The sequence below is a fragment of the Otolemur garnettii genome, unplaced genomic scaffold, assembly GCF_000181295.1.
Source record: "Otolemur garnettii isolate 467f Iridium unplaced genomic scaffold, OtoGar3 scaffold00208, whole genome shotgun sequence".
Classification (NCBI taxonomy): domain Eukaryota; kingdom Metazoa; phylum Chordata; class Mammalia; order Primates; family Galagidae; genus Otolemur; species Otolemur garnettii.
The window spans coordinates 836,790-848,242 of record NW_003852603.1 but is presented as its reverse complement, the minus strand read 5'-3'; the positions used below and the strand labels follow the sequence as shown (position 1 = coordinate 848,242).

At 45.3% G+C, this 11,453-nt stretch overlaps 1 protein-coding gene across 5 annotated transcripts in view; it reads left to right on the top strand.

Moving 5' to 3' along the window:
* The first annotated feature begins 3,326 nt into the window (after window positions 1-3,326).
* KIF16B (kinesin family member 16B) overlaps window positions 3,327-11,453 on the top strand; it is a 307,490-nt gene continuing 299,363 nt past the window's right edge. For 3 of the 5 annotated variants that reach the window (XM_023507799.1, XM_023507800.1, XM_023507795.1), the window contains exon 1: window positions 3,327-3,532. In XM_023507799.1, the coding sequence (XP_023363567.1) occupies window positions 3,486-3,532 (47 nt within the window). In that variant the 5' untranslated portion in view covers window positions 3,327-3,485. Of the gene's footprint in view, window positions 3,533-4,950; window positions 5,094-11,453 lie in introns of those variants that run through there. The other 2 variants (XM_023507797.1, XM_023507796.1) reach the window with 2 other exon arrangements.

Here is an 11,453-nt window from a genome sequence, read left to right as displayed (position 1 = left end):
ATCAAAAAACCCCAAACAATCTCCTTCCTGCCTCATACATGAACCTTTTTGGTAACCGAGTTTATATTCCACCAAACTGTTTTTGGTTTTGATCTAGGTCTCAGAATCTTCTTTTCTTTTTTCAATCACAATTAAAGCATTTTGAAAAACAGAAATCCTTTCATTCATACATTTGACTGTCCAAATCAAAGGTTCTCAAACATTTTTGTGCTGTGGACCCTTTTGGTTGGTTGGTGAAAACCACATTTTCAGAATAACATTTTTCAATGTACAAAGTAAAATATATGAGATTAAAAGGAAAATAAATTGTACTGAACTGCATGAAAATATTACAAAGTACATTTGTGATAGCATAATATATATGCACACATTATTATCTTTTTTTTTTTTTTTTTTTAGAGACAGTGTTCTTTGTGTGTGTTGCCTAGACTGGCCCCTGAGTCCTGGACTCAAGGGACCCTCCTGCCTCAGCCTTCTGAGTAGCTGGGACAAGAGCCACCTCGACTCACAGCTCTGTATTTACATTAAGTAGTAAGATCTAAAAATAACTAACAAACTCAATAATAAATAAATAAGTAGCGAGATCTAGCAATAGTATCAAGACTACTATATTTTTAAAGTCGTGAACGTCAGAGCAATTTGAGAGACCTGCAGCAACTCCAAGATGAAAATATCTGTTATTTCTAGCAGTGTCAGTCTTAGACATTAATAAAATGTACATTTGACTCGGAAGTGATTAAAGATGTAATCTGTTTCTCATCCAAGTTCAAGGATCTTATATTTGTTTCCCTAGTGGCTCCTGAGTGCCCGCCCCCTCCTGGTGTGGTGGCCCCTCCAACACTGACTGGGATTGGTCGTGTGACATCAAACAATGGCTTGTGCTCTGGGCTCTCTTTTGAAAGGGATTTCATCACAAGAAGAAACCTAATCCAACTTTTTTGAGGATGGAAGAGAACAAGAGGCATCAACTTACCGACACTCGAACTGAAACCAATCACCCAGTCACATACATCAAGCAGACTAGACTGGCAACATGCAGAATTCTGAGAAATAATAGCCAGAGTCTATTTGAAGCCACAAAGTTCTGGGCCATTTGTTGCTCAGCTTACATAACTGATACGGACCCCTGAATTCTGCCTTCTGGCCTTGGGACTCAAGACTTAGAACCACTAGGAGTATTTTGCACTATGTGTATCCGTACACTTTGTTTAGAGACACTTAGCTCCACACAGGGCGGGTCACAAACCTGCAGCATCCTTACTTCCCCAAGCTTCCTGGCAAAGCTTCCTCCCACACCTACCGAATATGAATCTGCAGTTTTACAAGACCCCCAAGTGATTCGCATTCAAGTTTTCAAAATTCCTCGAAGTATGCACGTTAAAGACTGAATTGAGCAAACCCCTTACTCTTCCCTTTCAGAAACGTCTTTCACTCTCCTGTAGAAATATTCTTTGCTACGTGTTGGTCGGGTCTGCAGCGAGATGAAGCCTACTGCCTTCTGTTCAGGAGTGCTGGGGTGGGTCTAAAGTCAGTGGGGCCGCGATGTCTTGCTTTGAGTCAAACAGTATTGCTGCAGATGGACGGTGGCGGGGGTGGGGCTAAACGCTTGTAGGATGCAGGAAATACGTTTAAAAAAATCAATGAATGAAAACTTATTAACTACCAATAAATCCCTAGACACAGTAAATTGCTTTAATGAATTAACTAGAACTCCTCCCCCCAAATTTAATTCTGTTGATCATAAGAATTTAGGTAGTGTCTTGAGCGCCGAGACCCTTCCCAGCCACTTGGCCCGGGAAATCCAGCGCAGGTGTAGCGGTCTCCCCTCTGCGCAGAAAGGCTGCGGGCTCAGTTTGTCCCCACGCAGCTTCCATATAAGGTAGGCCACGCCCCTGCCCAGGGCCGCCAGGGCGCAGCTGGGCTCCCTGCCGGGATCCTCCAACCAACCCGCCGAGACTGCGCATGCTCAGCTCGCTGGCCTGCTCCAATGTTAGGAGCGCCGGGATTTCCCGCCGCCTGCTTGTTGAATCCGCACTCAGCTCCGTGGGGATAGACGAGGAAAACCCAGGGCTTTCAGGGCTTTAGAAAAGAAGGGGGTTGTTTTGATTCGGGGCTGGCGCTGAGGTTCTAAGGAAGGTGATGGGATAATGATTCTCTTTCTGAGTGGGTTACCTATTGTCCAAGCCGGAGTTAGAGTGGGGGCTCACAAACAGGAATGTTGCCTTCCTTGCTTGGATGGGGCCAGGCTGTGAAAGCTTGGCTTCCTGCAGGAGCATTCTCTCCTGCCTTGTCGTGCCTCCTTGATTTGAACAAGGGCCCTGAGACCAGCTTCCAGGAGCCTTAGGAGCGTGAAATACCAACAGGGAAAAGCATGGGGGCAGAACAGCTCTTTGCAGCCCCTTTAGGGACAAGGAGGCCAAGGTTGACCTGCAGATCACAGATATGAACTTGAGAGTGAGACAGTGCATTTAATAGGCTTGCCAGTCATTATCTGTCAGCTTTGGGGCTGGAGGCAGAAGGGTAGGAGTTTGGGGCTGAGCTGGATGGGCGGTTATGTTAAGCCGAGGAAGGCAGGGTTTATGCCTTTGTTAAAGTGACCCACAAGTAACCCAGTGGCTCACAGATGGGCTCCTGGCTGTGTATGAACAATGCATGTATGAATAAATGAATTTATATTCTATGGAACAAGGGAGTGAGCTGAGAGTTCTACCAGAAAACCTAAACTTTAAGATAAGGGCTATCCTCACCCCTCTTATAATTAAACTAACATTACTCAGCTATAACAAAAGTGCAAAACAAGTCCAATTAAAATCTGATTCCAGCTGATATAATGACATTCCTGCTTACATTTAAAACATATGTTATCCTTTTAATTTTCATTTCTCAGTACTCAGAATTGACGGGTCCAGAACACAAGCTTGGACCTCCTTAGGGTAACCGAGAAGGCCCTATTGGAGTTTCCGCAGTTTGTCGGCCTGTAAAATTAACTCATGCACACCTGGGTAAACTCAGGTCTCTGTAAACAGCTGAAGAACTGTTATTGGTAACCTAAGCATAGTCTTTGTTCTGGTCCTAAATTGCTGCATGCCCTCCTCTGGAGTTTTTCCGGAGATGAGGGTAGTTGTAGCTTCGCTGAAATCATGCACTCACCGAGGCCCCAGGACTGTCTCTTCCTCTCTCTGTGACCCCCCCCAGGAGGCGGTGCCCAGGCCCAGAGGCCCCGCCCAGGCGCCGAAGCCCCGCCTCAACCGCGCCGCGCGGCCTCCGTCAAACCCCGGCGCGCGGATCACGCAGGCCGGGGCCGCTCTGGGCATGCTCAGTAGCCTGGCAGGTGGGGCAGCCGCGGAACTCCAGGTCCGGCTCAGTGCAGAGGGGCGGGGGCGAGAGGGAAGTAGGCGGGATCCGCGAGCCGAGTAGCCAGAGTCGTAGGCGGCCACTCGGTTCTGGGCTGGTGGGAGCCCACGCGGGCCAGGCCGGGATGAGCAATGGCATCGGTCAAGGTGGCCGTGAGAGTCCGGCCCCTGAATCGCAGGTGAGTGGGGCCGTCTGCGCCCCGCCTTCTCGTCGCCCTCCCACTCTGAGGGAGCGGGTCTCCAGCTTCGCTCAAAGGCGGCCTGAACTTAAGTGTCACAGGCTGACCTCTCGCCACTGGCCGCTGGCTGTGGCCTCCTGGGGAACCTGGAGATCTGATGTTTTGCTGTGCCTTTTCTTGTTGCCCTGGAGGTAAAGAGTTCACAGGGCCAAGGAGAAGATTCCTATAAACTCTCCCCATCCCATTGACTTGAAGTTTGCCTGTTTCCCCTTTAAAAAGCAACAAGGGATCACTTCCATGAAGATGTGAAACAGCTTGGGGTGGACATGGGAGTTGTTAGGAGCCCCCCCAGGAGCTGTCAGTCTAGCCCCTCCTTTGTGCCAGCTCAGAAGTTCTCTTAACTATTAACCATGCTACTTTTAATGTCTTCAGGAGAGACAGTTTTGATCTTTGACGTAGCAGTTCTTAACTTTAGGTTAAAGGATGGATGGGAAAACTTTGACAAAGTTTTGACTCCTAGAAAAAAGTCAAGGATGCTTTGGACGTGTTTGAAACGTGCTGATTTAAGAGAGAGGAAGGGCTATAAACGCAGAATTTAATCTTGTTATGTATTTCTACAAAGAATGATTTTTGTCTTCATTAACTGAAAAATACTCTGTGCTTCCTTTTCAATGACATTTTTATAATCAGTTTAAAAAGATACTTTGGAAAAGTTACAGGCACGAGCCACTGCTCCTGGCCAAAGCCATCAGTTTTTATTGACTTATCAACTTAATTGGAGGACAGCTGACTTACCACATGGCATTTAGTCATATCAACTTTGTTGAGGTCAATGTTTGATGGTTCTGAGAGCCAATTGGGGCATCAGAAAATTATAAAATCAGGATATTTCCAGAACCTTGTACGACTCATCTGGATGTGTTTTTCTGTTGGCAGGTAGGGAATCATGACTTTGGTTTGTAACCACTGAAAATCAGTGCTTTTAGAAACAGATGCTTTTCAGGATTTTTTTTTTGTTGTTGTTGTTTCTAATGTTATTTAGGGAAAGAGTTTAACTTTTTTGTGTGAACACTAAGAGAATATCTATGTCTTCATGCACGTTCAATCATGGAAGGTGAATAGAGCCTAAAGCCATTTAGATAATTTAAGAAGATTTTTCTTTGTATGTAGAAGTTTACATGTATGTGGAAGTTCTTTTCCTTTGGAATAATGTGAGCACATGTGAAAAAGTTATATCTCATAACTTTAGACAGTGTTTATTAAGCATCTCCCAGATGCCCAGCATTGTGCTGTGTGCCGTCTGGGGTACAGGTGCATGAGTCCTGAGGGGCATCTGCCAGGAGCCCTCAGTCTGGTGCAGGAGGGGCTCTATACTGGCATGACTCTTGTAAAATAGCAGGCCTGCTGGGAGGGGTGCTGTCAGTGGTGCTTTGCCAATTGAGGCCTGGCGCCAAGGTACATGGAGGAATGGCAGGAAACAAGTCCAGAGGTCATGGGTTTTGAGGAGGTAGTTTGATATGATGACGTTTGTGCTCTGTGCAGAGAACTCTGGTGGCAAGAGGTAAGGAAGCAATGATCTGGGCCAGAGGTGGAAATGAGACGGCGGAATTGACAGGATTTGGTAGCTCAGTGGATGGGAAGGAGGGATAAAGGGAGGAGTACAGAGTCATTAACTGAGGTTTGCTGCTCAAGGAGGTGGACAAGGTTAGGGAAGGTGTCTGATGAAGTCAGTGCATTCTCTCTTGGAGTTGGAGTTTTATGAGATGCCCTGAGTGTCACATCTAAGCACAGTGCTCATCATAAGTAGTGCTATGAGCTTGTTTTCCTTGTTCCTTATCTGAAGTGTGGGAAGGACATTTATTCTCTGTGCTTGGGGTGTTCAGTGGATAGTTGAAAACATGGTTTTAGGTCTCAGATAATTTGAGGACTGACTTTGGAAATCTTTTGCGTGTAGTCAACAGTGTAAGAGTAAGGTGATGCTGGATGCAGTGGCTCGTGCCTGTCATCCTCATACTTCGGGAGGCTGAGGTAGGAGGATAGTTGAGCCTGGGAGTTCAAGATAGTCTTAAGCAACATAGAGATTCCATCTTTAAAAAAGAAAAGAAGAAAGAAATTAGCTCGGGGGTGGTGTGCACCTGTAGTCCCAGTTGCTCAGGGCGCTGAGGCAGGGGAATCACTTGAGCACAGGAGTTGAGGTTGCTTGAGCTATGATGACACTGACACCACTGTGCTCTAGCCTGGGCAGTGATCACCAAAAGAAAATAAAAGAATGTTAGTTGAGAAGAAAAGGGAGCCAGGGATTGATTTGGGGTATGTCCCTCTTTAGAATTCCAGGGAGTAGAGAACTGGCAGAGCGGTTGTCATGACAGGAAGGAGAAGAGTCTCTTGAAAGAGGTGTTGTTTGTTGCTCAGATGTCCCCAAGGTGATGAGAGGAAGACGAGGACCTTGGTCTTGGAGACAAGGATACTGGTAACCTTCCGAAGAGCAGTTCCAAGGAGAGTCAGTGATCCAGAAAGTTGTCAGTGAAGTAGGCAGAGATAAAGCGACCAACCAAAAAATACTTGACTAGCTCATAAGGAAAGACAGTCAAATTATTATAATGATAAGAAGCTTTTTTTTTTGGTTTTTAAACCCACGAGATTGGTAAATATTAACTAAGCATCAATGGCTGGTGAAGGAATGGTGAAACAGACACCTCTGTGTTGGTCATGGAAACAAAAAGGGCCAGAACTTTTGAAACATTCATACTGGGAAATTTGACAGTAGCTGTCAAGCTTAGAAATCTATAAACCCTCCGTCTGTTAGTTTTATTTTCAATATTCTGTTTTAAAAAATTTTTCTAATTTCTAATTTTTATGATATGGAGTATAGATCTACCTACCAAGATGTGTATGGATGTTTGTAACAAGGAAAAGATCATTGTTTGTAACAAGGAAAACTCATAAATGACCTGAATATACAAAGATGGAGAATTTGTTAAATTATGACCTAAGTTGTTTGGCAGAATGCTCTGTAGCACTTAGAGTAAGTTGATCTTCAAAGAGTTCCAGGGGTTGTGAAAAGCAAGATAATCACACATATACATGTGTGGTAGTACAGGGGGGTAGAGTTGTGTGTGCGTTTACAAATGTACACACATGAGGCTTTGTATATGCGAAACCTAACAGTGTATCTCTAAAGAAGAGTCTAATCAATCTGTTAGGCAGAGATAGAAGGCTTTACTTTTCCTTTTCACTGTTCGAATTTTTACTTTTCTCCTTCGTTTTATTAATAACAATTAAAAACTTGTTTACATCATTTAAAAAGTTACCTAAGAAAGTCATTGGCACAGGAGAAAGAAGTTTCAGTTGGGGCTCAGTGCCCATAATGGCACAGTGGTTACAGCACCAGCCACATACCCTGAAGTTGACAGGTTCAAACCTGGGCCTGCTAACCAACAATGACAACTACAACAAAAAATAGCCCGGCATTGTGGTGGGCTCCTGTAGTCCCAGCTACCTGGGAGGCTGAGGCAAGAGAATCACTTGAGCCTAAGAGTTTGAGGTTGCTGTGAGCTGTGATACCACAGCACTCTGCCGAGGGTGACATAATGAGACTCTGTCTCAAAAAAAAAAAGCAGTTTCAGTTGGTTGTCTAGGAGAACTGAAGGTTGTTTAAAATTTGTTTAATATTAATTTTTAGAGCAGAGGAGCTTTAGGCAAAAGGCAAGCAGGTGACAGACAAAAAAAGCCCTGGGAGTGATTGGGAAATGAGGACTGCATTGCAGTAGGCTCTTGAGGTTGGGGGTGAAGGTGGAGGGATACTGAGTTTGACTGAATTTCAGAGCTAGAAGCCGTGCTGTAATCAGGGTACTTGAGTTGGACCAGGAAGCGTTGAGTTTGTTTTTACTGCCTTGGGGCTTTTGGATCTGTGGGCAGAAGTTGTCATTTCACATGTGAAAGAGTGATTGTTGCAAAGGCATCATAGCTGCCACCTTTACTGAGAGTTTGCTCTGTGCCAGACTCTCAGGCCTGAGCAACTGGTGTGAAATTTAGTTTAATCTTTGCAACAATCTCAGCAGGTAGAGGCCATTTTACAGATTGGGACATAATGACTTAGTCATTTTGGATTGCTGTAACAAAGCACCATAGACTTGGTGGCTTATAAACATTTCCCTTCCCCCTCTCAAGTGGAATCTAGTGTCCTATATATTAAGTTCAGAAAGGAAAAAGGAGAAAAAAGAAGAAAAAAGAAGAAAAAAATGCAGTAGTGTTTTGACTGATATTGATAATCTTTTTAAGAGCAACTGTTGTCCAAGGGAAAACAGTTTATGTTTAGCCCCTCAGGTCTGTGATAATAGGGAGTGTCTGTCCAGATCAGCTGGGAAGCAGGTGCCACGCCCATTTCTTTACCCAGGCAACTATTTCCCCCTCCCAACTGAATGACCCAGGGCCTTTTATCTGGGATTTAAAGAGGAGAGACAGACCTAGCAGATAATAATGCTGGCTCCAGTTCCCTACAGAGCCCTTTGTGGTGACTGTTACCTTGGGGCTCACAGATGACAGAAAACGTTGGCCTCAGGGAAATGCTGGTCTAGTGTCAGAGAAGGTACAAACACCCAGCAAAAAGAAATAGCTGTAGGATATCCATTGAGATGGAGACACCCAACAAAACAATTTTATGGTTAGGGGTCACCACAACGTGAGGAACTGCATTAAAGGGTCAAGGCATTAAGAAGGTTGAGAACCACTGCTCTAGGGGATTCTGGAGGCTGGAGGAGGTGCTCTCCTGGGCTTCTGCAGGTCCCTTAGATAAGAAGGTGGAGTTTGAAGTGAGCCCTGGAGGGGTATTACCAGCCACCTTAAAAGTGTATCTATTAATAGTAAGTGCTTAGCTGGTGCTCCTTGAAACTTAGCACTGCCAGCAGATTCTACAGAGTAGGACCAGGGGCGCAGACTAACACAGCCTGCCCAGAGTCCACAGCCAGGATGCCATGGCACCGAGTGGAACTCCAGTCTGCCTTCCTTGACTTCCTAAAGTCCTAACAATATACAGAGAACTTAGATGAGAGCCGATGGAGGGTGGCTGGGAGGTAGGAACAAGTTGAGTTTATCAGGGATTTTGGACTGACTGAAGTTTTTTTTTGAGACACAGTCTCACTAAGTCACACTTGGTACAGTGCTGTGGCGTCACAGCTCACTGCAACCTCACGCTCTTGGGCTTAAGCGATTCTTTTGCCTCAGCCTCCCAAGTAGCTGGGACTACAGGCGCCCACCACAATGCCCTGCTATTTTTTTGTTGCAGTTGTCATCGTTGTTTTAACAGGCCCAGTCTGGGTTCGAACCCGCCAACTTCGGGGTATGTGGCTGGCCTCTTAACCACTGTGCAACAGGCTCCAAGCCTACCCGAAGTTTTTTGTAAGAATGAGTTTGAAGGCAGGTGGGCACAGTGTGTGAGGGATTTATTGTATTAAGCCTGGGCATTTGGGCTTTTGATGTCTAGAACCCTGTGCTGGTCTGTGTGATAGATACTGATCATTTAGGTTCAATTGAATAAAATCAAAATTTTACTTAGTCACACATTCAAATGTTCAGCAGTACCGGATTGAACAGCATAGACACACTCACAGCCATCATGGTGGGCTGGACTGAGCAGGGCGTGAATCCCAGATCTGCTGCTTCCTAGCCTCAGGCCTTGGCACTTAGCAGCTCTGTGCCTGTGCCTTCACCTGTTAAAGGGACATCGTCACAGAGTCATGGGGCTGAGCTAGTGATTGAATGAGGTAACATTTCTAACAGTGCTGGGCCTGAGTGACTTGGGCAAGGCGATTTCACTATTTAAGGCTCAGGTTCTTTTTCATAAAACAGTGACTCTACCTGTGCAGTCCAGGGACAGCTGGGATCACTGAGATTCCTTGAGGGGGTTCATAAAGTCAGAACTGTTTTTACAGAAATGCCGAGATGTTATTTGCCATTTCCACTTCAATTCCCTCACGAGGGTACAGTGGAGTTCCCAGGGGCAACATGACGTGCGACGTTGTGGCTCTGCGGGCTCTTCATTTGGTTTCAAAGATTTCTCAGGTTTAATTTCTACTATGGTAACTATCGATAAATGTAACTGATGTTAACAAAACTCTTTGGGGCTCCTCAGCAATTTTTAAGAGTGTAGAAGGGTCCTGAGGCCACAACATTGGAGAACTGTGAAATAACGCTGCATCAGCACTGAGATGTACCATGCAGTCATGTACCCAGTGTGTTCACACCTCCGTATGTCTGGTCATGTTTTTTTTTTTTTTTTTTTGAGACAGACTCTCATTATGTCACCCTCGGTAGAGTGCAGTGACATCACAGCTCACAGCAACCTCAAACTCTTTGGGTTTAAGCGATTCTCTTGCCTCAGCTTGCCACAAGGCCCAGCTAATTTTTGTTGCAGCCATCATTGTTGTTTAGCAGGCATGAGCCAGGTTTGAACCTGCCATCCTTGATGTATGTGGCTGGCACTGTAACCATTGTGCTACGGGCGCCGAGCCACGTGGTCACCTTTCAATCTATCAAGCTGCTCTTATTTTTATAATCATTCCTGTTACTGACAGCCACACTTAAGGAGGTAGGAACTGAGGACCCAGCACTGGAGAAAGAGGGCCAAGAGAACAGAATGCGTGGCCAACCAAGGGGCCTGGGGCTCAGGACTGGAGAGGGTTGCCAGTGTGGGAGGCCACGTTGGTGATCTTCAGTGGGGTGGGGGAGTGTTGGGGGTGTGAGTGGGTGAGGAGGGTGTGGAGGGGTCACCTGTTGACTTGTCTTCAACTAATGAAGAGATGAAAAGGAGACAGCACAGTTCCTGTTCACCTGTGTGGAATTTGTCTCCTTTTAATCAAATCTTTAAAACTTTTTTACTCCTTGCTTGAGGTGTGACCTGGCTCAGATCCCAGTCCTTACCTGACACCATAAACCCAGACTTGCAGAAGAGAGATGTTTTGTTTGTTTTTGTTTTAAAGAAGAGGAGAGGAAGACCAAGAGTTGGGGGTTGGACAAAGAAGGCTGAGGGGCAAGGGAGGGAAGTGGGGGCTGGTTGGAAAGAAAGGCAGTTTCTGGTTTCTTGGTGGACAGTCAGGTGGGCCTCCCTGGTAGGGGGCAGCTAGACTGACACTTAGAGTTTGCAGCATGTGGAATTTTTTCCTCTCTTTTAGGGGAATTTGACAAGTAATGTGAAGCAAATGAATTATTTTTTTTTTTCATGTACATATAGTAGAACTTCTGTAAGTTGACCACCCAAGGGACTGGAACAAACTGGTCAACATGCGGAGGTAGTCACTGTAGGGAACTAGGCCTACTGTGCTGATCCGTACATGTGGTGCTTGTCTGGTCTGTGAAAATTAGGTCAACTAAGGAGGAGGTGTCAAGGCAGGCAGGTGGTCAACTGTGGAGGGTCTATTGTCTTAGGGTGCATAATACACTTATACAAAGTACACGTGTAATTCCTTCTGTAAGTGTATTCTAGTAGTTTAAAAATGCTCTACAGTGATTTAGAGTACACATATTTACTAAACATGTTTTAAACTATTATATTTTAAACATGGAGACGGTATATGAGAGAGTGCAAGAGAGGGAGAGGGAGATCAAGTGTATGTGTGTGTCTTTGTGTCTGTCAGAGAGAGAAAGAGGTTATTTAGAAATGTCTAGTTGGTCTAAACTTGATTAAGTTTAGACATCCTCATTTTATGATTATTTGTATAAATTATTTCTATAACAGTGGCTATTTTTGCAGGTTTTGGAATTGGTATGTGATCTTACTGCAGCTTGTTTTGTGAAAGTGAATTTGTTAATTGTGGTTACAGTACAGCCTGGGGGAAGAGGTGATAGTGATTTATCCTACCCGGCCCCTTACGACTGAGGGCCTCGGGTTTATCCTACCCGGCCCCTTACTGAGGACTGAGGGCCT